The 25,034-nt window shown below is 32.2% G+C and overlaps 4 protein-coding genes across 6 annotated transcripts; 2 read left to right on the forward strand and 2 right to left on the reverse strand.

Moving 5' to 3' along the window:
* Positions 1-844: 844 nt before the first annotated feature.
* LOC108454858 (uncharacterized) lies at positions 845-3,655 on the reverse strand. The gene is made up of 8 exons (XM_017753462.2): positions 3,344-3,655; positions 3,079-3,225; positions 2,880-2,977; positions 2,142-2,214; positions 1,990-2,050; positions 1,811-1,896; positions 1,641-1,730; positions 845-1,115 (listed from the first exon to the last, which is right to left on the reverse strand). Exons 1-8 carry the CDS (start codon positions 3,452-3,454, stop codon positions 1,053-1,055), a joined length of 729 nt encoding a protein of 242 aa, XP_017608951.1. The 5' UTR covers positions 3,455-3,655; the 3' UTR covers positions 845-1,052.
* A 792-nt stretch (positions 3,656-4,447) lies between these two features.
* LOC108455736 (non-specific lipid transfer protein GPI-anchored 7-like) lies at positions 4,448-6,485 on the forward strand. The gene is made up of 3 exons (XM_017754278.2): positions 4,448-4,871; positions 5,079-5,111; positions 6,256-6,485. The coding sequence occupies exons 1-3, from the start codon at positions 4,562-4,564 to the stop codon at positions 6,348-6,350; spliced, it is 438 nt and encodes a 145-aa protein (XP_017609767.1). The 5' UTR covers positions 4,448-4,561; the 3' UTR covers positions 6,351-6,485.
* Positions 6,486-6,726: 241 nt separating this feature from the next.
* Positions 6,727-9,068, reverse strand: LOC108455732 (monothiol glutaredoxin-S14, chloroplastic). The gene is made up of 3 exons (XM_017754271.2): positions 8,823-9,068; positions 7,766-8,035; positions 6,727-6,954 (listed from the first exon to the last, which is right to left on the reverse strand). The coding sequence occupies exons 1-3, from the start codon at positions 9,001-9,003 to the stop codon at positions 6,899-6,901; spliced, it is 507 nt and encodes a 168-aa protein (XP_017609760.1). The 5' UTR covers positions 9,004-9,068; the 3' UTR covers positions 6,727-6,898.
* A 12,510-nt stretch (positions 9,069-21,578) lies between these two features.
* Positions 21,579-24,752, forward strand: LOC108454536 (FAM10 family protein At4g22670-like). 3 transcript variants are annotated; one of them, XM_017753031.2, is made up of 11 exons: positions 21,579-21,811; positions 21,906-21,963; positions 22,056-22,199; positions 22,291-22,378; positions 22,466-22,546; positions 22,664-22,728; positions 22,950-23,090; positions 23,438-23,554; positions 23,639-23,806; positions 23,958-24,015; positions 24,440-24,752. In XM_017753031.2, exons 1-11 carry the CDS (start codon positions 21,690-21,692, stop codon positions 24,535-24,537), a joined length of 1,140 nt encoding a protein of 379 aa, XP_017608520.1. In that variant the 5' UTR covers positions 21,579-21,689; the 3' UTR covers positions 24,538-24,752. The 3 variants fall into 3 exon arrangements, with proteins under 3 accessions (XP_017608520.1, XP_052878207.1, XP_017608519.1); XM_017753030.2 differs by having other exon boundaries at positions 21,581-21,811; positions 22,053-22,199; XM_053022247.1 differs by lacking the exon at positions 21,906-21,963 and having other exon boundaries at positions 22,053-22,199.
* The last annotated feature ends 282 nt before the right edge of the window (positions 24,753-25,034 follow it).

Consider the following 25,034-nt stretch of genomic DNA (forward strand, 5'->3'; position numbering starts at 1 on the left):
TTTATTATATTTATAAAAGATTAATATTTTGTCAGTTCAGTTGTCATAATTACTATTGCACCAATCTAAAACAGTAAATTCTAGTGTATTTGAACGTATATGAATAATTTAGAAATAGTATAAAAATTTAACCATAGGAAAATAATGATATTTTTTTATATAATATCTATTCTGAAAATTAAAAGTTTGAGTGAGTTTAAAAGTATATGAGTAATTTATAAATGATATAAAATATTAATTATATCTCAATGCATTTATTATTTTTATCGGCTATTGCCAAGTACCAAGTGCCAAGTGCCAACCATGCCAGTTGAGCTTTAAAAAGTAAAATATATTTATATTCGAAGCATCTGAGGTTTTTTACAGGCTGATGTGCCGCATGAAGACCAGACCAACAGCTCGTCCCATTTGGCTACACAAGTTCGATTATCTTCAAAGGTTTTGATATATTTAGACGGTTAGACGGTTATATTCTATATTTATGCTTAAATACATGTCAAATACGAATATCAAATATGAATATATAAAAAAACAAAAGAAACAGAGAAACATAGGATGTACCTATGCCAGTAAAAGGGCAAAGGGAAAGCCTAGTGCCAAAAAGCCTAGTCTTTGCCATGCATTTGAAGGAGAAAGATGATTCATTTGATTACTGGAAAGATACGTAAAAATTCTTGTAAAATAACAAGACTTCTTCAAAATAAGTGAAATATTTTCCTTCTCTTTGCTAAAAATAAGTTATAAGAGTGGTTAAATATTATCAATTAAGTTAATTTATTATTAATCCATATACTTGTAAAAAATAATACTCTAGTTAATGAAATGGCTAGAATATGGGAGTTCCTTTATACAGACCATGTCTGAAAAACAACAAAATCATTGTATAAAACTCTAATTCTGATCCATGTCTTTGTACATGTAAAGTACTGACCTGATCTTTAGTACAATACCTAAATCTCTGTAGGTACAATAACTGCTAAAACCAAATTCACCAACAATCAACTAGAGTGATACTTTACTTATCACTAACATTCAGACACGTGTAGTGTATACTATACCGTCAAATATTTGAGAACGGCTGCACGGATCTTCTCCATGAAAGCCGCTGCTTGCTTCTGCAAGTTAAGAAAAAAAAATGATTGAAGTAAGTTATAGGAGTTCTGTCTGAATTGGAAGTGGATTACGGATATAGACGGTGACAATGTATTTTTATCGAAGTTTTAGGAGAAGCCCAAGTGAAGTTTTCATGGCTGCTAAAAGAAGATGTCAACTCAAAACTCATTGAATGATATTCATGATACAAATGGATAGATATAACATGACAGATGGCATGAATGTTCTGATGTGAACAAGTCGGGTCCATGTTTGTTGGCTACACAGCAACCAAATAACTACAAGTGCTAATCTTGATAAGGTGATTAGGTTTTGAGAAAACTCACAAAATATCAGTTCAGATATTTTATATCAATTGCAAAAAGAAGGGATGCAAGACAGTTATCGTTGAATAGAAACACCAAAGACAAATGCAGATCCAAGAAGACAACAGAGTGAATGAAAAGGAGACCTAACCTATTGTATTTCACCAGAATATGCATGTATGCAAGTATATACAGAATCTTGAGGATGAGGACAATGCTAACCTGGTTATCCATGTTTGCATTTGCTATGTTTTCATCTAGAAGTGTCAATAAGGATCTATTTAGTTCATTGCCTTCAACCATCTCGAGCAACTGCATGACAATACAATAACTCAGCTGACCTGCATAAAATTAGAAATATAAAACGGACTCAATGATAAACAGGCAGTTACGGTTGCTTTTATATCTTTGGATGACAAAATCTTGGTGAGGCTTTTCTTCGCAGTTATAAGTTCGGCTTGCATTTTATCATATGCTTCTGCAATCAGAGGACCAAGGATCATTAGTAAAAACGAAAAAGGCATCAACTCTTTAAGAGTTTAACTGTAGTTTATACAGTTGGAAAACTTACCGGTGCCTTCTTGTAAGGCCTTTTGTAATGCCTCCAGTTCAATCAATCTGTCCTCCATATCCTGCAAAATTTACCAGCTTTTAAATTCCCAGTTGTCTGACATTAGTTAAACCGAGGGATTATCACAAACATAAGGTTGTTTTAAGACAAACCTCAGTCTTCGAAACAGCAAATCGAATCTGCCCGATCTCAAATTTCAGGTGGGAGAAGAAGTCCTCATCTAATCTACAAAGTTGGCAAATAAAGATGGTGTATTGAGCTGAGAGTTTAAAGTGCATTTTACCAATTAAGTAAAGTTAATGGCAACCAAATGAAGAAAACACTCAAACAGAACATTTCAACAGAGAAAGACTATACAAAAGGTGAAAGTACCAGTGAAGTCCCTCTATTATACAGACTACATCAAATTAGTCCCTCTAATAAATTGATTGATTTAGTCCCTTACTAGTAAAAGTAAATGCATAAAGCTAAATTGTAATAGAGTTAACATTTACTATTTAAAAAATGACTTCAAAATTTTCTTTCATTTGCAGTAGAATTTCTAGCAAAATATTTCATTTGCAAAACCATAAAAAGCTTTCAAAAATAAAAATATAACTCTGTTAAACAATAAATAAATGTTTTTAAACAATAAATGTTAACTCCGATGTATTTTGACCTTATATGATTTGCTTTAACAGTGTAGGATCTAAATTGATCCATAAGGACTAATTTTATCCAATCTCTATAATAGAGTGACCCTAAAGAAAAAAACATTGAACTTCTCAATAAAACTCAAGCGTTCTAATAAATTTCAATACCCAAAGAAGCAAAACAACAAACAATTAACATGCAACATTCAACAAACAAGGATTTCACAACTTCTTCGCAGCAAGATTAGAAGTACTAACCTATGCCTCAATCTTGCAATCTCAAACTCGATCTCTTGAGCTTCGGTGTCAAGAAAATACTCGATCGTCTCCTCAGCAGTATCGGGTAATTCCCTGGACTAATAATGAAACCACCAGAAGAAGAAAACAAAATTTAAAACATCCAAAATAAAACCAACTGAATAAATTGCAAAAATAAAAATAAAGAAAACTAGTATACTTGGCGAAGAGCTCGGCGACGTTCCTTCTCTTCACGTAAATGTTGCTCAAATGCTTCTCGAGCCTCTGCGTCCCTCTCTAGCCGCCTTTTGAATTCAAGACGAGCTAAGTGTCCTGACCCCGGCTTTCCTAAAATACCTTCTGGGTCCTTCCTTAGATTTAAAAAACAAAGAAAAAGTAAAAGAATTGATTTCAATCCAAAGATTCAATTGTTTATCAAACCGTAACCAAAGAAGAAGAAAAAGAAGAAAGTTCAAGTTCTTTACCCATTGGACGCAGGAGATGTTGAGCTTGAAGTGGGTTCGTTTTGTTTTTGTCGAAAAGAAGGTGGTGGCGGCGGGGGCGGAGGAGGCGATGCCAATTGAGAGAGTGGCCATTGTTAATGTCACTTTGATAGAAGCTTCTTTTTACTGCGTCTGGTTTTCTTTTGGGGGGTTCTTTGAAGATGTGTTGATGGCGTCTTATCCGTTAGAATTAGTGCTTTTATAATTTTTCTTTTCCTTTTTGCAGTTCAGTTATGGTGGATTTGTTGTCTAGTGGCGGGAGCAAATGATTTGGTCTTTGGACGGTATGGGTTTTTCAGCTCTCTCTTCACCATTAACGAGGGATCGTTGCATTTGGGCTCTGATTAACGATCTAGAGCAGCATTGGGCCTTCCGTTTATTTTTTGGGCAAACTTTATAATTAGCCACCCAACTATTAGTGTATTTCTATTTTGGTCATCAAATTAGAGAAAATTTTAATTTTGTCACTAATGTTTTAGATTATTTTTGTTTTGGTCACTCTTTGTTAAACGGTTAATATAGGTGATTTCTTTGCCTTTTTCTAACTAGTATAATAACATATTTAGTTCTCAATGCTTACATATTCTATCAATTTGATTCTAATTCTAAATAATTTAATAAATTTAACCATTCTTATTTAATAACTTTAATAATTTAATCCTTAAACACATAAAATTAAATGGTTACCACACTATAGATAATAAGAACCTTCGCAATTGACATAGATAAATTCCTACGAAGCTTATAAGTTATAACTTTACAATATTATAATGTAACAATGTAAAGAGTTAAATTTATTATTTCATAATATATTTTGTACCTTTTATAATATAAAATAATAATTTAATAATATTTATCTTTAATTATAAGTTAAGGATAAATATAACACATTTATATAACTAAATTTATTAAATTATTTAAAATTAAAATTAATTAATAAATATATAAATATTAAAGATTAAATTTATTATTACATTACGTAAAAAACCCTCGCTAACCATTTTTCAATGATGTATGGCTGAGGTCAGCACGAACAGATCTTTTTTGAAATTATTGGAGTTCTGGTCCAGCCCGGACATCTTTACTATTAATTACAGAAACAGGTGAAAAAGGGTTTTTGTTTTCATTTTAAGCCAAAACTTAGCAGCTAAGGAAAATCAAAACAACGCGGAGTCTAACTGAATTTCACAAACCCCCAAAATGGCTAACCTCATGATCATGGCGGTTCTCCTAGTTGCGGTGTCGACGGCGGCAACCGTTACGGACGCGCAAGCAACTTGCGCGGCAAAGCTAGTGTCTTGTTCTCGTTACATCCTAAACACCACCATCAAACCTCAAGACGACTGTTGTAACCCGATCAAGGAAGAGGTAACCAACGATCTTTCCTGCCTTTGTAACCTCTACAAAGATCCTAAAGTGTTTGCTTCTTTGAACATCTCCATCGCGCAAGCTCTCAATGTCACTCGTGAATGCGGCGTCACTACTGATCTAACCGCTTGCAACAGCAACAGTAAGTTTCTAATTACTAATATATACAATTTGATTTGATGAAAAATTGGTTTGAATTAAAAAAAAAACCATTTTATTTATTTTTATTTTTCCGTTTACTCTAAGTGAAGTCTTTGTTCAAAGACTGTTCATCTCTGTATACTAATTTTTTCTATAATTTCGATTAATAAATTAATTTCTCTATCTCTCTGTCTTCTCCTTTCTGCAGGCACTTCTACAAGCTCTGCTACATCCCCACCAGGTAACAAAAATATAAGATTAAGTAAGAATTAAGTATGCTTATTTGAATAAATGAACTAGATTTTGCTAATAGATTTCAAATACCGAATAATATTTAAATTTAAAAATTAAAATCCAAAAAGAATCTGAATAATATTAAATATCTATTTTGTTCTTTTTTTATTACTTTCAGCAGAAAACATGTGAATGAAACCTACTAGCTACTACTAAAAATTTATTTTTATTTTATTTTGGGGCCACATACTTGAAGTGATCATAAATGTCAATAAGAGGGGCTGGTGATGCCATTGTCAGCTGGACTTTGAATTTTTGCTTTATGTGGTTCTCAAAGTTGACTTGAAAACTATAGAAAATAAGTTATTTTCATTAATCTCTAACTGCTTAGTGGAACCAAACAATGCTGTATTATAATATTTTGATAGAAGAATTTATAATTAATACAAAAAATACAGATCGAATTAAATTAAAATCAATATTATTCAAATTTGCAATATAAAAATCGAATCATTTCTCTCACAAATTCATATAAGTGTAATATTATTCATAATTCTTTATCTTTGTTTTTTTGATAAAATGCCTAAAATTATTGATAGGTTTTCTCAAACCCTTAAATAAGAGGATAAAAACTATTAATAGGTTCTCTCAAACCCTTAAATAAAAGGATAATGCACTTCAATGTATTCGAACTTACGTCTTTTTGTATAGACAACAATATCGATACCAATTGAGTTAAGACTCAATTGGCCTCAAACTCGATATTTTAACTAAGAAGAAATGTAATAATACTAATTTAAATGATACAAATGGAGTGAAGTTGAGTTGAAGAAACTTTTATTTAAAGTCGAGTCCCTCAAGTTATGTAAATCTATTTGCATCAACTACTAATAGTTAATTTAAACTCTCTGTAGTCTCTATACATTAGAATTAATATTAATCTGGTAAGTTGATTGAACTATTTACTGAGTTACCAAGTTTCATATAGAAAAACGTTCTAGAATGCTTTAATAAGTAAGACCAATTTACTTAAAAGAATTACGGGCATTTGTGTATTGGCCATAACACATCCGCTTGTACAATATGAGATTGGGTTCGAATTTAGTTTTGTTTTTATTAATATCATAATAATTTTGTTAATATTTTTATAGGAGGACGATCTGCAGATCAAAATGGACGTGCTGACAGGATATCATTGACTGGAGTTACCATCTTATTCTTTTTTTCCATCTCTATGGCACTGTGATGAAGTGTTATATATCAATTAGACAGAGAAAATAGAGTACTAGTTTGGTCATTATATTTTTAGAGATTACGAATTCGAAATTATATTTTTAGAGATTACGAATTTGAAATAAATTTAAATCTGATTTAGCGTAAATGAGGTTGTATTTTTGTTGCTTGGTATTATACATGGTTATTGATTAGTGTTAGTTATTATATCAATCCTGTGACAAGACTTAATTGATTTTTTTAATGCTTATTAGATATTTAAATTTATTAATTAATAAAATAAAATATGAAATTGAATAATATTTAAATTTTTGAATAGATCAAACTAATTTTAATAATTAAAAAGCCATTTGAATTCTAAAAGTAGCAGCACCAGAAAAAGATAAAAATGGGGTTCAAATTTTAATTCCTTTTATCTTATTATTCCAACAACAAACTGTATAATTCCAATGTGAGACCAACAAAATCAATCACAAAAGAAGTTAAGCCAGCCGAGACAATAAGTAATCAGCTAATTACGAACAAGTACAACTACATCTGTTTTTCAATGCAGATAAGTATTTAAGAGCACATCGCCTTCTCCAATAGTTCCTGCAATTCCCCATTTTTATATGCTTCTGTACGTAAAAAGGAAAGGTTTCATTAAAAGTATTTACAAAACACAATGTTAGAAACTACTCTTAAAATGAGAAAGTAACAATGTACACAATCCATGAATTGATCATCGATGCTATATATAACAGACATTAGGAAAAGTATCATGGAAGTTATTGCATTAAGGGTTAGACTGTATTTCACCGCATTACTCAAAAAATAGATAAATTAATCTCAGCAGGTTAGGTAAAAAAGAAAATTGATCTTTTTTTGTTAAAAATTGACATGAATGACAAAAAACCAAAAGGACCAATTAACTCTTTTGATCTATCGTATAAGGACTAATTTACTCATTTTCTGAACAGAGGCTAGAAAATACAATCCGACTCGTAGTACAAGAGCTTCTATGGTTCTTTTACCAATCAATTGCCTAAAACCAGATTTATTTGGTAAAGGTACCATGAAGGTCCTTATATTAGGAGTTGAATTGCATTTACCTTTTTTACTCAAAAAATAAGCAAATTAGTCCCTATATATTAGATCAAAGAGCAAACCGATCCTTCTGTTAAAAACTCCATCCATTTTTACATTAAAAATTAGTCCCTAAATGGATAAAACTTTTAACAGAAAAGACTAGTTTGCTCTCTGATCTATCATACAGGTACTAATTTGCCCATTTTAAAAGTAAAGGGAATAAAATGCAATCTGATTTTTAGTACACTGGCCTCGTAACAAAGCCTCCATGGTACTTTTATCAATTTATTTACATATGAAAGTGAGGTTTTTTTTTTATACTAAAAAAAAAAAGCAAAGTGAAATTAACAAGAAGCGTACCAACAGTGATATCGCAGCCACCAAAAAACTCTCCTTCGATATAAAGTTGAGGAAAGGTAGGCCAATTGGAATACTCCTTCAGACCCATACGTAGCATTTCGTTCTCTAATATGTTTATGGTTTCAAAAGGAACGTTCAAAGAATTCAAAATTTGCACTACGGTATTTGAAAACCCACACTGCGGGAAGTCCTTAGTTCCTTTCATGAAAAGAACCACCTTGTTTGATGTCACCACTTTATCCAATGTATTCTTTAGCTGAGGAGTTAAGGCTGCACATACAAAACTTCATTTTGTTGATAAAATCATCCATGATTACACTTAATACAATATAAGTGCTTCATTAGTATCTAAACAAGGTTATTACATATCACAACCTGCATAAATTTATCCTAATCCCAAATATATTTGACTTATGAGCTGATTCTATTAATCTCCTTTCATCACAAGTATGCAACAAGCATGTCTAAAGTGAGCACAACAATATAAGGGCTATCGTTACCCTAAGGCACCTGGAAGTCAAGAAAAACAAATGGGTATCTTTTGGCTTATGCTTTCTTTACAGTTAAAGCTGTGGTTCTTCTTCTTCTTCTTCTTCTTTTTTTTAAATATATATTTAAGATATTCTTTCTGCTACCAAAGGCAAGGACGAAACCAGAAAATTGTTTTAGGGGGCAGAGATGAATCATAAATTATTAGGGGGCCAAAGTGCATTTTTACTGTTATACTAACATGTAATTTAATAAAAATTTAAGGGACTAAATGGCAGATCTACCATTTTTGGGAGGGCAAAGGCCCTGCACCCTTTGTCTTCGTCCCTGACCAAAGGAGTTGCTAACTAAGATGGGTTTTCTCAGAAGTATTTCAAATTTAGTAGTCCTGCTGAATACTCAAACAGGTCTCTAATCGCAATTTTATCAAAAATGGAAAAGGCAAAGAAACATGGTGAATATGAAATTCAATGGATATCCACAAATTGATTTGCTGTAAAGAAATTTAAGGGTAAATATAAAATTCCAAGCAAGTATATTTTGAGAAGGGATAGAGGTGACGACGTACCAGAAGAAAAGCAACGAAAGCGGGCAATCCTAGCAGTAGAGCTCCGGTTCGTTGAATAAAGAGGAAAAGTGAAGGTGCGGTGCGATTGGGAGAGAGTTTTCGAGAAGAAAACCTTTCGAACCACTGCATCAGTTGCAGGCGAACAGGGGGAGGACACCGCCATTACACACCTCAAAGCCATCTCATTCACTTACCACACAAACCTACACCACACGAGTTCTCATTTTTCAGGACTTGATTTTATTGGGAAACTAGTTTATTGGTGAATGTTGGTTAGAGGTCCCGTTATATAGGAATTTGATCAAATTAATCCCTATACCATTAACTGATGAATTAAGTATTTGTCCTATTAAAAAATTAAATAAGATCAAATTAGAACAGAAAATATTTAATATTTATTTTAATAAAATTAATATTTTAAATTTTTATGATTCTATAAATAAATTTTTTATTTAGACTTGAATTATAATTGAAAAATAATTTTCAAGATATCTTTTATACAACAAATGTTTATACTCTTATAAATTGGACTTATTTGATTCTCTTTAATAATATAGGGACTAAATTAATCTATTTAATAATAGAGGATTAATTTAACGTAATCCTTATAATATAGGGACTTCTCAAGTGCATTAACTCTAGTTTATTTTCGGTTCCATACACGAACTACATCGTGTGTAATAATTAAAATATATTATATTATTTATGTAAAACATGTATTAAAGTATCAATTATTTATTTAATTAGTGAAAATATAATCCATACGTAAATTAAGAAAACAATTTTAATTTTAATTTTAATTTTTAATATAATAAAATAAAGCAATAATTGTAAAAAGAACAATCGCATTAATAATCTTAAATTTTAATACAATTAATTGAATTAGACATAGGTGATAAAAATTTACATTGAAACTAATTTTTAAAATTAAAAAAAATCAATTTTTATAAAGTATATTATGTGACACCGCTTATCCGTATTCGTAGTCGGAATAGGGTAGGAGGCATTATCGGAGTTTACCGAATTAATTTTTCATTAATACGAGTTAAATACTATTCATTTACTAAAACATGTCATGACGTCCTTTAGATGGGCCTCCAAAGCCCAAAACATACTTCGAGACCAAACCATAATTAAATTGAAACCATAAGGAATTTTTCGCAAAATCCCAAAGTTTTTTTTTTTCTCAATATAACCCCTTTATAAATATCTAACCTTCCCTACAAATTTTAAAACCGAGACCAATCCAACCAACCAATTCATTTCAATCAATTTAATACCAAATTATACTTCTATTATAACTACACTATTTAACATATTCATCATTCTTTACTTTAATGTATATTCATTAAACAAGTCTTAGTATTTATATAATCATCAAACCTTATATATGCCATATAAATCAAAAAGGAAATTTACAAAAGCTACCGGAGATAATCTGGATAGTGTGATCCTCTGTGTTAATCCGATCCTCCGTATACTTCCACGTCAATCTACAAGAGACATTAAATACACTCAAGTAAGCTTATAAAAGCTTAGTAAGTTCATAGGCATAAAACATAAATCTTACCAAATATTTATACGCTTATACAATATACACAATTATTAAGTTCACCTGTCAACCACAGTCATTGGTGAGTTCCCTTATATAAACTTACTACCACTTATCCATTTCCTTTAATTCTTTTGGGCCCATTTGTCATATATAATTCTTTAACCAAATTAGGGAATGGTTACGGAAAATTGAGTACTTCACTTTCACTTTGCCATAGTATAACTATAGTCTTGCATATGATCAGTTATCACTTTTTTTGAAGTCATAGTCCTGCCACGGTCTTACACTGATCACATTTATCACTTGTCACTGATCAGATAAGTGTAGTTAAAGCTACCACTTATCACTTCTCACTTGTCACTGATCAGATAAGTGTAGCTAAGCTACCACTTATCATTTATCACTTGTCACTGATCAAATAAGTGTAGCTAAAGCTACCACTTATTACTTGTCACTTATCACTGATCAGATAAGTGTAGCTGAGGCTACCACTTATCACTTGTCACTGATTAGAAGTACTCAAATTCAACATTCCGCTCAATTTGATCATTTATTCAATTTTCGGGTTGTTATTTTATTCTCTATTCATCAATAAATATATTTCACCATACATTATATAATTCATAAAATTAACATATAATCATTAAACTTCAACCATATGAACTTACCTGGGTTGATTTGTAAAATTTGTGAAAGTTCAGGGACTAATCAGCTACTTTTTCTTTTCCTCGACTTGTTTCGGGTTCTCGATCTATCATTGTAAAATCATTCACTTATTAGTATTGACTTCATCTTCAACCCGCTTATAAGTAATATTATCTATAATTTAATTGTTTACTTATGTATATTCCAATCTTTGTCCATCGCTGTCATAGTCACTAAATTATTTTTATCTTTAGCTACAGAACTCAAAATTAGGATCCGCTAATTTTACCTGAAACTAGACTCATTTTTGGTTTAGCCAATAATTACAATTTATTCTTTAAAGTCACCCCTGTTCTGCTGTCTGACAATTCTGACCCTTCTTCACTAAAAATTAATTATCTCCTCATACAGAATTCAGATGATATCCGTGTTTTTTTCTATTGAAAGGATTTTAAAAATATAAATTTAAACCCATAATTATTTTTATTCAATTTTTTATGAATTTTCAAAGTCAGAACAGGGGAACCCGTATTCATTCTAACATTGTCTTACAAAATCTATTATATCCCATGATTTACAATTTCGTTGCTTACACCGTTTCTTCTATAAGAAACTGGACTCAATAAGCTTTAATTTCATATTTTATTTATTCTATAATTCGATTTTTACAATTTTTGGTGATTTTTCAAAGTTAGACTACTGCTGCTGTCCAAAACTGTTTTAGTGCAAATGTTGATTTCGATTTTTTCCCCAAATTTCACAGTTCATACAATTCAGTCCTTGCTCAATTAACCCCTCAATGAAGCTAATTTTTCCTAATTAATGCTTTACCTAGACATTACAAGTTATTTCACAATTATTTAAATTCAAAATTTCTACATAAAACCCTAACTTCAAACTCTTTCACCATTAGGTCCCAAACATTCACTTTCTATTCAATTCCTTCAATAAAATTAGCATATAAACAATTTAAAGTTCTAATTCATGCTAAATCATCATATACTTCCAGCACATATTCATATCAACTTCCAATTTCTTTCATAGAATCAAAAACTAATGAATTTAACAAGTGGACCTAGTTGTAAAAGTCATAAAAACATAAAAATTTCAAGAAATAATCAAGAATTGAATTTACTTGCAGTAAAAATATGAAAAACCAGCTTAAGAAAACCTTACTATGGTGTTTTTTTTTTTTTTGCTGATGAGAATGCAGAAAAATAATGAGAAATTTAGATAATTCCACTTTAGTCCTAGTTTTATTAAGTAAATTTTGCAATATTCCAATTTTGCCCTTAATTCATCAATTTTCCTGCTGATTTCATGCACCTTGCCGTCCAGCACAAATAGAACTTGGGTCTATTTTCCTTTTAAACCCTCTTTCTTTTATCATTTAAGCTATTTAATCATTTCCCATAATTTTACATTTGTTACAATTTAATCCTTTTTATTCAATTAACTATCGAAACTTTAAAATTTCTTGACGAAACTTTAATACTAACTTATTAACACTCCATAAATATTTATAAAAATATTTATGGCTCGTTTTAAAAATTTTCAGACTCTCAATATCTCGTTTCCGATTCTAATTTTTTTTAAATTTATATTTCTAGTACACTATTCGCTATTTCAAAAAATTTTCCTAACTTCACACTTAACTTATATTCACTAAATTATTAATATTTTCTACTCATTTGTCGATTTAGTGATCTCGAATCACTGTTCCGACACCACTGAAAATTTAAGCTATTACAATTCTCCCCCTTTTAAGAAATTTTGTCCTCGAAATTTGTTACCTGAAAATAGGTTCAGATATTGTGATTTCATTGATTCTTCTGTTTCCCAGGTTGCCTCTTCCACACCATGTCGATGCCACGACACTTTTACTAACGGTACCCGTTTGTTCCTTAACTCTTTAATTTCCCAAGCTAGAATTTTCACCAGTTATTCTGAATAAGTCATGACAGGTTGGAGTTCTATTTCTATATGAGGAATTACATGTGATGGATCTGATCTGTACCGTCTCAACATAGACACATGAAACGCGTTATGAATCTTTCCAAGCTCCGGGGGCAAAGCCAATCTATAAGCTACCGGACCAATTCTTTCAATAATTTCATACGGCCCAATAAATCGTGGGCTGAGTTTTCCCTTTCTACCGAACCGCAAAACTTTTTTCCATGGTGACACTTTCAAAAATACACGATCACCTACATTAAACTCTATATGTCTTCTCTTTAAATCTGCATATGATTTTTGCCGATCGGAGGTAGCTTTTAAACAATCTCGAATAATACGAACTTTTTCTTCTGTTTCCCAAATCAAGTCCACTCCCATTAGTTTCCATTCACTTAATTTAGACCAATATAATGGAGTTCTACACTTTCTTCCATACAGAACTTCAAATGGTTCCATTTTAATACTAGTTTGATAACTATTATTATAAGCAAATTCGACTAAAGGTAAATACCTTTCCCAACTGCCGCCAAACTCAAGTACACAACACCTTGACATATCTTCTAAAATCTGAATCACTCGCTCTGACTGCCCGTCTGTCTGAGGATGAAAAGCTGTGCTGAAATTTAATTTAGTGCCCAAAGCATCCTGTAATTTACTCTAAAATCTCGAAGTAAATCTCGAGTCCCGATCTGAAATAATAGATACTGGAACTCCATGTAATCTCACAATCTCAGAAATATACAATTCCGCTAACTTCTCCAATGAAAAATTTGATCTGAATGGAATAAAATGTGCCGACTTTGTCAATCTATCAACGATAATTCAGATTGAATCTTTCTTTTTCGGAGTCACAGGCAATCCTGATACAAAATCCATCGTAATGTGTTCCCACTTCCATTCAGGAATCATAATAGGTTGTAATAAACCCGTTGGTACTTGATGCTCTGCTTTCACCTGCTGACAGATTAGACATTTTGCAACAAATTCACAAATCTCTTGCTTCATACCAGGCCACTAGTACATTCTTTTTAAGTCGCAATACATTTTTGTACTACCCAGATGAATAGAATACTTACTATTATGAGCTTCAGCAAGAATATCACTTTTCAATTCTAGATTATTCGGAACACAAATTCTATTACGATAACGCAACATACCACCATCATCAACGCTATATTCTGAACTCAAATTATCCTGAACCGTTTGTCGGTTCAACACTAGTTTCGGATCATCACTCTGTAATTCACGGATCCGTTGAAGGAATGTAGATTTTGCTTTCAATTCTGCTAATACTGAACCATCTTCATTAACAGACAAATGAACATTCATTGCTCGAAGTGCAAACAATGATGATTTTCGGCTAAGTGCATTAGCGACCACATTAGCTTTCCCCGGGTGATAATCAATAACAAGATCATAATCTTTCAATAGTTCAAGTCACCGTCTCTGTCTCAAGTTCAGCTCTTTCTGTGTCATCAAATATTTCAGACTTTTGTGATCGGTATACACATAACATTTTTCCCCATATAAATAATGTCTCCAGATTTTTAAAGCAAACACAATCACAGCCAACTCCAAATCATGGGTAAGGTAATTTTTCTCGTGCGGTTTTAATTGCCAAGAAGCATATGCCACTACTTTCCCTGACTGCATTAAAACACAACCCAAACCATTTAAAGATGCATCACTATACACAACATATAGTATACCTGATTCTGGCTGAGTTAACACTGGAGCTTCTGTCAACATCTTCTTCAACTGATTAAAACTTTGTTGGCACTCTTCAGACCATACAAATTCAACATTCTTCTGAAGTAGTCGAGTCATCGGCAAAGCAATCATTGAAAAATTTTTAACAAATCGGCAGTAGTATCCCACTAATTCCAGGAAACTCTGCACTTCTGTTACGTTCTTTGGAGTTTTCCAATTCACCACTGCTGACACTTTACTTGGATTTACTCGAATTCCTTCAGCTGAGACAATATGACCTAAAAATCCAACCTCATGCAGCCAAAATTCACACTTGCTGAACTTTGCATACAACTGCTTCTCTCTCAAGGTCTGTAATACACTTCTTAAGTATTGTGCATGATCAGGCTCAGTCTTCGAATAGACCAGTATTTCAATAAATACAACCACGAATCTATCCAAATAAGGTTGAAAAATCTGATTCATCAAGTCCATAAATGCAGCAGGAGCATTAGTTAAACCAAATGGCATTACCAAAAACTCGTAATGACCATACCTAGTTCTGAAGGCAGTTTTTGGCACGTCACATTCTTTAACTTTTAGCTGATAATACCCAGATCGAAGATCTATTTTTGAAAATACAGCAGCACCTTTCAACTGATCGAACAAATCATCAATGAGGGGAAAAGGATATTTGTTCTTGATTGTAACCTTATTTAACTGTCTGTAATCTATACGCAATCTCAATGAACTATCTTTCTTTTTCACAAACAAAACAGGTGTACCCCAAGGAGATGTACTCGGTCTAATAAACCCCTTATCTAACAATTCTTGCAACTGAGTCTTCAACTCTTTTAATTCCGTCGATGCCATTCTGTATGGTGTTATAGATATTGGAGCTGTTCCCGGGATCACATCAATCACAAACTCAACTTCACGATCTGGCGGTAAACTCGACAATTCTTCAGGAAACACATCAACAAATTCATAAACAACTGGCAACTGTTTCAACTTTGATTCAGAATCTCGAGTATCAAGAATATAAGCAAAATATGCTTCATTACCCTTTCATATTAACTTTTGAGCTGAAAAGGCTGAAATAATTCAGACATTATCTTTCATATTTCCAAACTCAGCCGAAATCATTTCTCCTGTCTGATTTTTCAAATCAATCCGTTTCTCTCGATAGTTCACTACAGCATCATGTTTTGTTAACCAATCCATCCCCAAAATAATATCAAATTCCCGAAAGGGTAACAACATCAAATCAGTAGGGAATTCACAGCCTTTCACTTTCAGTGGACAATTACGACATATTAAATTAACCATCACACTTTGACCTAATGGATTAGTGACTTGTATATCATAATTAGTGGACTCAATAGATAATTTCTTTTTAGATGCTAGCATAGTGCAAATATATGAATGAGTAGACCCAGGGTCTATTAATGCATAAACGGTAACATCATAAAGATAGAAAATACCAGCAATTACATCAGGAGCCGTAGTCTCTTCCCTTGCTCGAATGGCATAGGTATGTGCTGGTACTCTATTCTCTGATTGACTAACTGGTTCTCTCATACCCAAACGGGTAGCCCCTGTAGCACTACTCTGGCCCGAACGTCTACTTCTTTGGGGAGTGGTTCTCTGTATCTCTTTCTGATCCATTTCATTTTTTTACAGCTGAGGACAATCTCGAATAAGATGATCAGTAGCCCCACATTTATAACAAGCCCCCATCTTAGTCCTGCATTCACCGAAATGATGTCTTCCACAATATTGACACTTAGGCCGGGGAGTATTCTGAACACTGCTCACACTAGCTGCAGGTCTATCAAATACCTTGAAATCAGATTGTCTTGATCTATCTCTACCCAATCTTCCCGGCACTAATGTAGTTCAACTAATTTTTTCTCTAAATTTCTTTACAGGCAAATCTGAAAATGACTTAGAAGCACCTATTTTAAATGACTCTTTATTTTTCTGATCTCGCTGCATTTTTCTGTTATATACTTCTTCGAGCTTTTGAGCACGGTCTGACAGAGCAATGAACTCTCGTATTTCATTACCCCCAATCATTATTCTAATCTCATCATTTAACCCTTCTTCAAATTTGATACACATTTCTTCTTCAGTAGGTACAATGTCTCGAGCATATTTGCTGAGGTAGACAAATTCTCTTTCGTATTCAGCCACTGACTTATTTCCCTGCCGTAGATCAAGAAATTCTCTCTTTTTCTTGTCTAGATATCTTTTCCCCACATATTTCTTTTTAAACCCGTTCTGAAAAAATTCCCAAGTAAGCTTCTCTGCAGGGACTATAGCTTCCACAGTTTCCCACCAGTTATATGCTTATTCTTTTAACAATGAGACAGCACATCGTAGATAATCCTCCGGAGAACAAGCCATCTGTTTAAAAATTCGTACCAAACTCTGTAGCCAATACTCAGCTTTTATAGCGTCATCATCTGATCTCCCTCGAAATTCCTCAACTCCAAACTTCCTAAGCTTTTCAATCGGAGAACGTTTACTAGTTTCAATTATTGAAGGAGGTGGAGGAGCAACCAGAGGTACCACAGGTGGTGCAGTAGGGGGAGGAGGTGGTTGAGACTAACTTTTTTCTTGTATCATCTCCTTATACCACTGATTCATAACTCCATAAATCGTATTTTTAAGTTCTCGCTCTCGCATCATAGAAATTGGAATATCACTACTTGTTCCTTGTTCAGAAGTCTGCACTCTACTGTTAGCTTCCTCCTATTCAGTACGTTCAGGTCTATCTGACATCTTTATAATCGGAGAGTATCTATAAAAATGACAAAGATTAGATCGGATTATACACATCACACTATCACAGATTTATATGGCATGTATTTCAAAACACTTTACACATAACACATGTTCCGAGAACCGACTAAACCGAGCTCTGATACCACTAAATGTAACACCCCTTACCCGTATTTGTCGCTGGAATAGGGTAGGAGGCATTACCGGAGTTTACCGAATTAATTTTCCATTAATACGAGTTAAATACTATTTATTTACTAAAACATGTCATGACGTCCTTTAGATGGGCCTCCAAAGCCCAAAACATACTTCGAGACCAAACCAGAATTAAATCGAAACCATAAGGAATTTTTCGCAAAATCCCAAAGTTGTTTTTTTTTCCTCAATATAACCCCTTTATAAATATCTAACCTTCCCTATAAATTTTATAACCGAGACTAATCCAACCAACCAATTCATTTCAATCAAATTGATACCAAATTATACTTCTATTATAACTACACTATTTAACATATTCATCATTCTTTACTTTAATGTATATTCATTAAACAAGTCTTAGTATTTATATAATCATCCAACTTTATACATGCCATATAAATCAAAAAGGAAATTTACAAAAGCTACCGGAGATAATCTGGATAGTGTGATCCTCTGTGTTGATCTGATCCTCCGTATACTTCCACGTCAATCTACAAGAGACATTGAATACACTCAAGTAAGCTTATAAAAGCTTAGTAAGTTCATAGGCATAAAACATAAATCTTACCAAATATTTATACACTTGTATAATATACACAATTATTAAGTTCACCTGCCAACCACAGTCATTGGTGAGTTCCCTTGTATAAACTTACTACCACTTATCAATTTCTTTTAATTCTTTTGGGCCCATTTGTCACATATAATTCTTTAACCAAATTAGGGAATGGTTACGGAAAATTGAGTACTTCACTTTCACTTTGCCATAGTATAACTATGGTCTTGCAAATGATCACTTATCACTTTTTTGAAGTCATAGTCCTGCCACGGTCTTACACTGATCACATTTATCACTTGTCACTGATCAGATAAGTGTAGTTAAAGCTACCACTTATCACTTATCACTTGTCACTGATCAGATAAGTGTAGCTAAGCTACCACTTATCATTTATCACTTGTCACTGATCAGATAAGTGTAGCTAAAGCTACCACTTATTACTTGTCACTTATCACTGATCAGATAAGTGTAACTGAGGCTACCACTTATCACTTGTCACTGATCAGAAGTACTCAAATCCGACATTCCACTCAATTTGATCATTTATTCAATTTTTGGGCTATTATTTTATTCTCTATTCATCAATAAATATATTTCATCATACATTATATAATTCATAAAATTAACATATAATCATTAAACTTCAATCATATGAACTTACCTGGGTTGATTTGTAAAATTTGTGAAAGTTCAGGGACTAATCAACTACTTTTTCTTTTCCTCGGCTTGCTTCGGGTTCTCGATCTATCATTGTAAAATCATTCATTTATTAGTATTGACTTCATCTTCAACCCGCTTATAAGTAATATTATCTATAATTTAATTGTTTACTTATGTATATTCCAATGCTGTCCATCGGTGTCATAGTCACTAAATTATTTTTATCTTTAGCTATAGAACTCAAAATTAGGATCCGCTAATTTTCCCTGAAACTAGACTCATATATCTTCTTATCATAAAATTTTTAGAATTTTGGTTTAGCCAATAAGTACAGTTATTCTTTAAAGTCACCCCATTACTCGCTGTCGACAATTCGACCCTTCTTCACTAAAATTAATTATCTCTTCATACGTAATTGGATGATGTCTGTGTTTGTTTCTATTGAAAGGATTTTAAAAATATAAATTTAAACCCATAATTATTTTTATTCAATTTTTTATGAATTTTTAAAGTCAGAACAGGGGAACCCGTATTCATTCTAACATTGTCTTACAAAATCTATTATATCTCATGATTTACAAATCCGTTGCTTACACCATTTCTTCTATAAGAAACTGGACTCAATAAGCTTTAATTTCATATTTTATTCATTCTAAATTCGATTTCTACAATTTTTGGTGATTTTTCAAAGTTAGACTACTGTTGCTGTCCAAAACTGTTTTAGTGCAAATGTTGATTTCGATTTTTGCCCCTAATTTCACAGTTCATACAATTCAGCCCTTGCTCAATTAACCCCTCAATGAAGCTAATTTTTCCTAATTAATGCTTTACCTAGACATTACAAGTTATTTCACAATTATTTAAATTCAAAATTTCCACATAAAACGCTAACTTCAAACTCTTTCACCATTAGGTCCCAAACATTCACTTTCTATTCAATTCTTTCAATAAAATTAGCATATAAACAATTTAAAGTTCTAATTCATGCTAAATCATCATATACTTCCAGCACATATTCATATCAACTTCCAATTTCTTTCATAGAATCAAAAACTAATGAATTCAACAAGTGGACCTAGTTGTAAAAGTCATAAAAACACAAAAATTTCAAGAAATAATCAAGAATTGAACTTACTTGCAGTAAAAATATGAAAAACCAGCTTAAGAAAACCCTTCTATGGTGTTTTTTTTTTTTTTTTTGCTGATGAGAATGCAGAAAAATAATGAGAAATCTAGATAACTCCACTTTAGTCCTAGTTTTATTAAGTAAATTTTGCAATATTCCAATTTTGCCCTTAATTCATCAATTTTCCTGTTGATTTCATGCACCTTGCCGTTCAGCCCAAATAGACCTTGGGTCTATTTTCCTTTTAAACCCTCTTTCTTTTATCATTTAAGCTATTTAATCATTTCCCATAATTTTACATTTATTACAATTTAATCCTTTTTTTTTCAATTAACTATCGAAACTTTAAAATTTCTTGACGAAACTTTAATACTAACTTATTAACACTTCATAAATATTTATAAAAATATTTATGCCTCGTTTTAAAAATTTTCAAACTCTCGATATCTCGTTTCCGATTCTAATTTTTTTTAAATTTATATTTCTAGTACACTATTCGCTATTTCAAAAATTTTTCCTAACTTCACACTTAACTTATATTCACTAAATTATTAATATTTTCTACTCATTTGTCGATTTAGTGATCTCGAATCACTATTCCGATACCACTGAAAATTTAGGCTATTACAATTCTCCACCTCTTAAGAAATTTCGTCCTCGAAATTTGTTACCTGAAAATAGGTTCGAATATTGTGATTTCATTGATTCTTCTGTTTCCCAGGTTCCCAGGCTATTACAATATTAAATAATTTCCTCATTTAGTAATCATATTTATATTCTAAATATAAATTATAAATTTATTTTCTTTATATATAAAGCAATAAACTTAATCATATATTGTAACAAAACAAATTTGTTTGCATACTGTGAGGCTTTAAGATCATGCCTATATTGGGCCAACATTTACTACTAATGATTAGAAAAGAAATTTGCCCATAGTTTTGTTTTGGTTAAAATATGCTATTAGTGCTTGATGTTGACAAAATTTAATATTTAATCCCTATATCTAAAAAGTTAAAAAATTAGGTCCTCTTATTTTTTTTATTTAAAAAATATGAGCCTAATCACTAAAATCTTAAGGAAGGTGAAGGGAGGGGCAGGCCTAAAATAAAAAATTATGCTTTTAGCCTCTGAAATTTTATAAAACTTTAAGTAAATAAAATGATAAAATTATTGTTTAGCCTCTAAAAAATGATAAAACTTTGATTTAATCTTTTTAAAAACTATAAAGACATATGTTAATATAATGGTGAAATTTCATTTTAACTCTCACAAAAACATATAACTCAATCTTGTCCCTTAGAAAATAATTTTTGCTTCGCCCCTAATCATAAGTATTTTCGTCAAAATTTCTTAATTTAGAATTTTGATTAGGTAGTCCTCATATGACGTGATATATAGTTAATAAAAATAAACATTATAAGTTGATAAATTTTGACATAAACTACCAACAATGATAATGATTGAACTAATATATTTAAATTGAAAATGTAAAGAGGATGGAATTTTTAACTTTTAAAGTATAAGGATTAAATTTCAAACTCTATACAAGTGCAGGGACTAACAACTAAATCTAATCTTCCTTTTTCCAAGCTTGTTCAGTATAATGCCTGTGGAAAGGCCTGGAAGAACCGTGACTGTTCTGTACTATTTATGTTGTTTCGGTTTTGAAAAGAAAAAACCTCTGCAAAAATGAATTTAACAATGGACGAAGCAAAATTAAAGGAGCTAAAGGAGTTCATTGATCGGTGCAAAGCTAATCCTTCCATTCTAAGCGATCCTTCACTCTCCTTCTTCCGTGACTATCTCCGAAGGTATATTCACTCAATCGTTATCTATTTTTTGCTCCTAATTTTTATTCGTTGATGGAAAAAAAAGAAGAAGTAAATAACGGCACCGTTTTGTCAGTCTCGGAGCAAATCTTCCATCTTCAGCTAGCGGCCATGAAGCCGGAGACTCCAAATCGGTAACCGTTTTGATACTAATTAGCATCAATCGTGTTTTTCATTCTTTTTTTACTTATTTACTGATCAAACTGAGGAAATTGATTTATAGAAGAGTTATGTGATGGAGGAGAGTGACGAGGAAGTGGCGGACGATGGAGAGAAAGTTAATTTAGAGGAGGAGGAAGAAGAGATTATTGAATCTGATATCGATCTCGAAGGCGATGTCGTTGAGCCTGATAATGATCCTCCACAGAAGGTAGGATCTCATCTCACAATTATTCAGTTAATTTCCGTTGTAGTTTGTTTAATTATGTCTAATTGTGTGTGTGTGTGTTTTGGTGTTGTAGATGGGAGACTCTTCAGTGGAGGTTAACGATGAGAACCGCGATGCTGCGCAGTTGGCTAAAGCCAAAGCCATGGATGCTATTTCTGAAGGTAAATGAATCACTATATTTAATGTTTTTATCTTCTTTTCTTTTTTTTTTATATTGAATTTGTATTTACTGAAGCTTCGTACTGCAGGGAAGTTAGAGGAAGCTATAGAGAATCTGACACAGGCGATTTTGCTGAATCCAACATCGGCAATCATGTATGGAACCCGAGGTTAGTGTTTTATTATTTAGCTACGTCCATTCTCTGTTTTTATTTAATTTTAATTGAGATAGATTCTTATATTTGTTCGAATGATTTGGTTGCTTTCTGTTCTTTTTTCTGTTTCAGCTAGTGTTTATATCAAGATGAAAAAGCCAAATGCTGCCATTCGAGATGCCAATGCGGCTTTGGAGGTTTGTATGTATATATTTATATATATTGTTGTTTGCCTTCGTTTGAATGTGTGCACATGCTTGAAGGATAAATGCTTAAATTGGAATTATGTAAATTTTAAACCATGTATTGACTTGCTTGATATGTAAGGAACTTTTGCTGAGCAACGTTGTGTTCCATATTTGTTTCCTCATGTTTTATGGATTCATGAGACATATTTATCCTCATTCTTGTCTTACAGATTAACCCAGATTCTGCTAAGGGCTACAAGTCTCGGGGCATTGCACGAGCAATGCTTGGTCAATGGGAAGATGCTGCCAAGGATCTACGCTTGGCATCGAAGTTGGATCACGATGAGGAAATAAACAGCGTCCTTAAGAAGGTTTGCTCTTTCTGTTTCATTTTTTTTCTCCTTGCAAAAGTGAATGTCTATATAGTGTTCTTGCCCTAACTAACTGAACTCATCCAAGTTGTATTGCTGCTTCTTTTTTTCATTTTTAACTGAGTGATCTAATCAAAATGTGATGTATCAGATGCGTTGAGGATTTCTCCAATTAAAATAACTAGGGGTACATATGCATCTTTTTTGACATAGAAATGAAGTATTATTCTCTGCCACTAATGTTTGTTTTTGCTGCATCAGATGCTTTAAAAGTTGCATAACAGGGCTATAGTTGTTGGGCGTAAATCCTGCTTTAACAGCTCACACTGACTTCTTTGCTTAAACAGGTTGAACCTAATGCACACCGCATTGAGGAGCACCGTAGGAAGTATGATAGACTGCGTAAAGAGAAAGAAGATAGAATTATTGAACGCGAGAGACGGCATCGTTGTGCTCAAGCTCAAGTAATTTTGCTCTTATTCATCCTTTGCTAACATTACCATATCATTGCTTTCTTGACTTCGATTCCATTGCATATTTTGCTCAAGGCTGAATATGAGAAAGCAAAGAAGCAGGAGCAATCATCCTCCAGTACAAAACCTAGTGAGATGCCTGGTGGGTTTCCAGGTGGAATGCCTGGAGGAATGCCAGGTGGTTTCCCTGGTAGTATGCCGGGTGGGATGCCTGGAAATGTTGATTTCAGTAAAATATTGAATGTGAGTATATGATGAAACAGGCTTGGTTTTTTTTTTCTTTCTTTTTATGTGCTAATGCAATTCTTTTTTCCCCTCCTTTTCACTTTCTTTAGGTCATCTAGAAAATGCTTGTCCTTTTATGTGATTTCTAATGTTGATATTTTTCGGCCAGGATCCTGAATTAATGACAGCATTTAGTGATCCAGAAGTCATGGCTGCTCTTCAAGACGGTAGGCATTTTGCTATACCATATTTCAAATACATTTTCCTTGAAGCCTGTAGTTTTAGTTGATCTGTATTCTTTAAAACTTTTGATAATTTACAGAGTTTGCGTTTATCCTTATATGTGCTATGTGGATGATTCTTTATCGTGATTGTGCCAAATGATCATGTTCTAACCTACATGGAAGTTAAAGAACGAAAAATTCAACGCTCAATATCTTTTCCGTTCTTTTGCCCGATCTTTATATGCTTATGACGAGTTTGCCTTAATAGTTTTTGAACAACATTGTGGTTTATTTAAGCATAAACTGCAATTGCGGATTAGCAGATTAGGAAACCATTCATATTTTCTCGAGAAATTTATTTATCCGTAACCGAGTTTTATGCATTTGAGCAATGGTTGTTACTTGATCTTGTTGTTGGTTTTTGCAGTGATGAAGAATCCTGCTAATCTTGCAAAGCATCAAGCAAATCCCAAAGTGGCACCTGTAATTGCAAAGATGATGAGTAAATTTGGCGGACCCAAGTAAAATAGTTCATTAGTAATTTGATTTCGTTTGCGTTGTAAATATGAAATACTCATCTTTGTGTTCATTCCAAGGAAACAAGTAAAAATTATAGTCTGTGTTAGGAACTGGTTTTTAGGTTTGCAGGATTTTTCTCTTTCGGGCTGGGTGTTTTTTTTTTTCAACCTTTTTATCTTTTTAAAATTATATTTTAAATAAATTATTTATTCCTTACGTCATATATTTGTAAATTTATTTTATTTTAAGAAAATTTAGTTTTATATTGTTGAGAATTTGAAAGGTAAGTGTAATTGCTAGTTCGTTAAATTTTTTTTTAGGTTCAGGTTTATTAAATCGTTATATTATTCATTACTCGAGTATTTTTTTATTTAAAACTTTGACGCCAAGATTCTGTCACAGAAGATATAATTAGTTAATTAATTCTTTTAAATAAATATATCAGGTGAAAATTTATTAAAAATTGAATATTAGTATAATTTGTTGTCAATATGTTCTTAGGT

This window comes from Gossypium arboreum, chromosome 11 (genome assembly GCF_025698485.1).
Source record: "Gossypium arboreum isolate Shixiya-1 chromosome 11, ASM2569848v2, whole genome shotgun sequence".
Classification (NCBI taxonomy): domain Eukaryota; kingdom Viridiplantae; phylum Streptophyta; class Magnoliopsida; order Malvales; family Malvaceae; genus Gossypium; species Gossypium arboreum.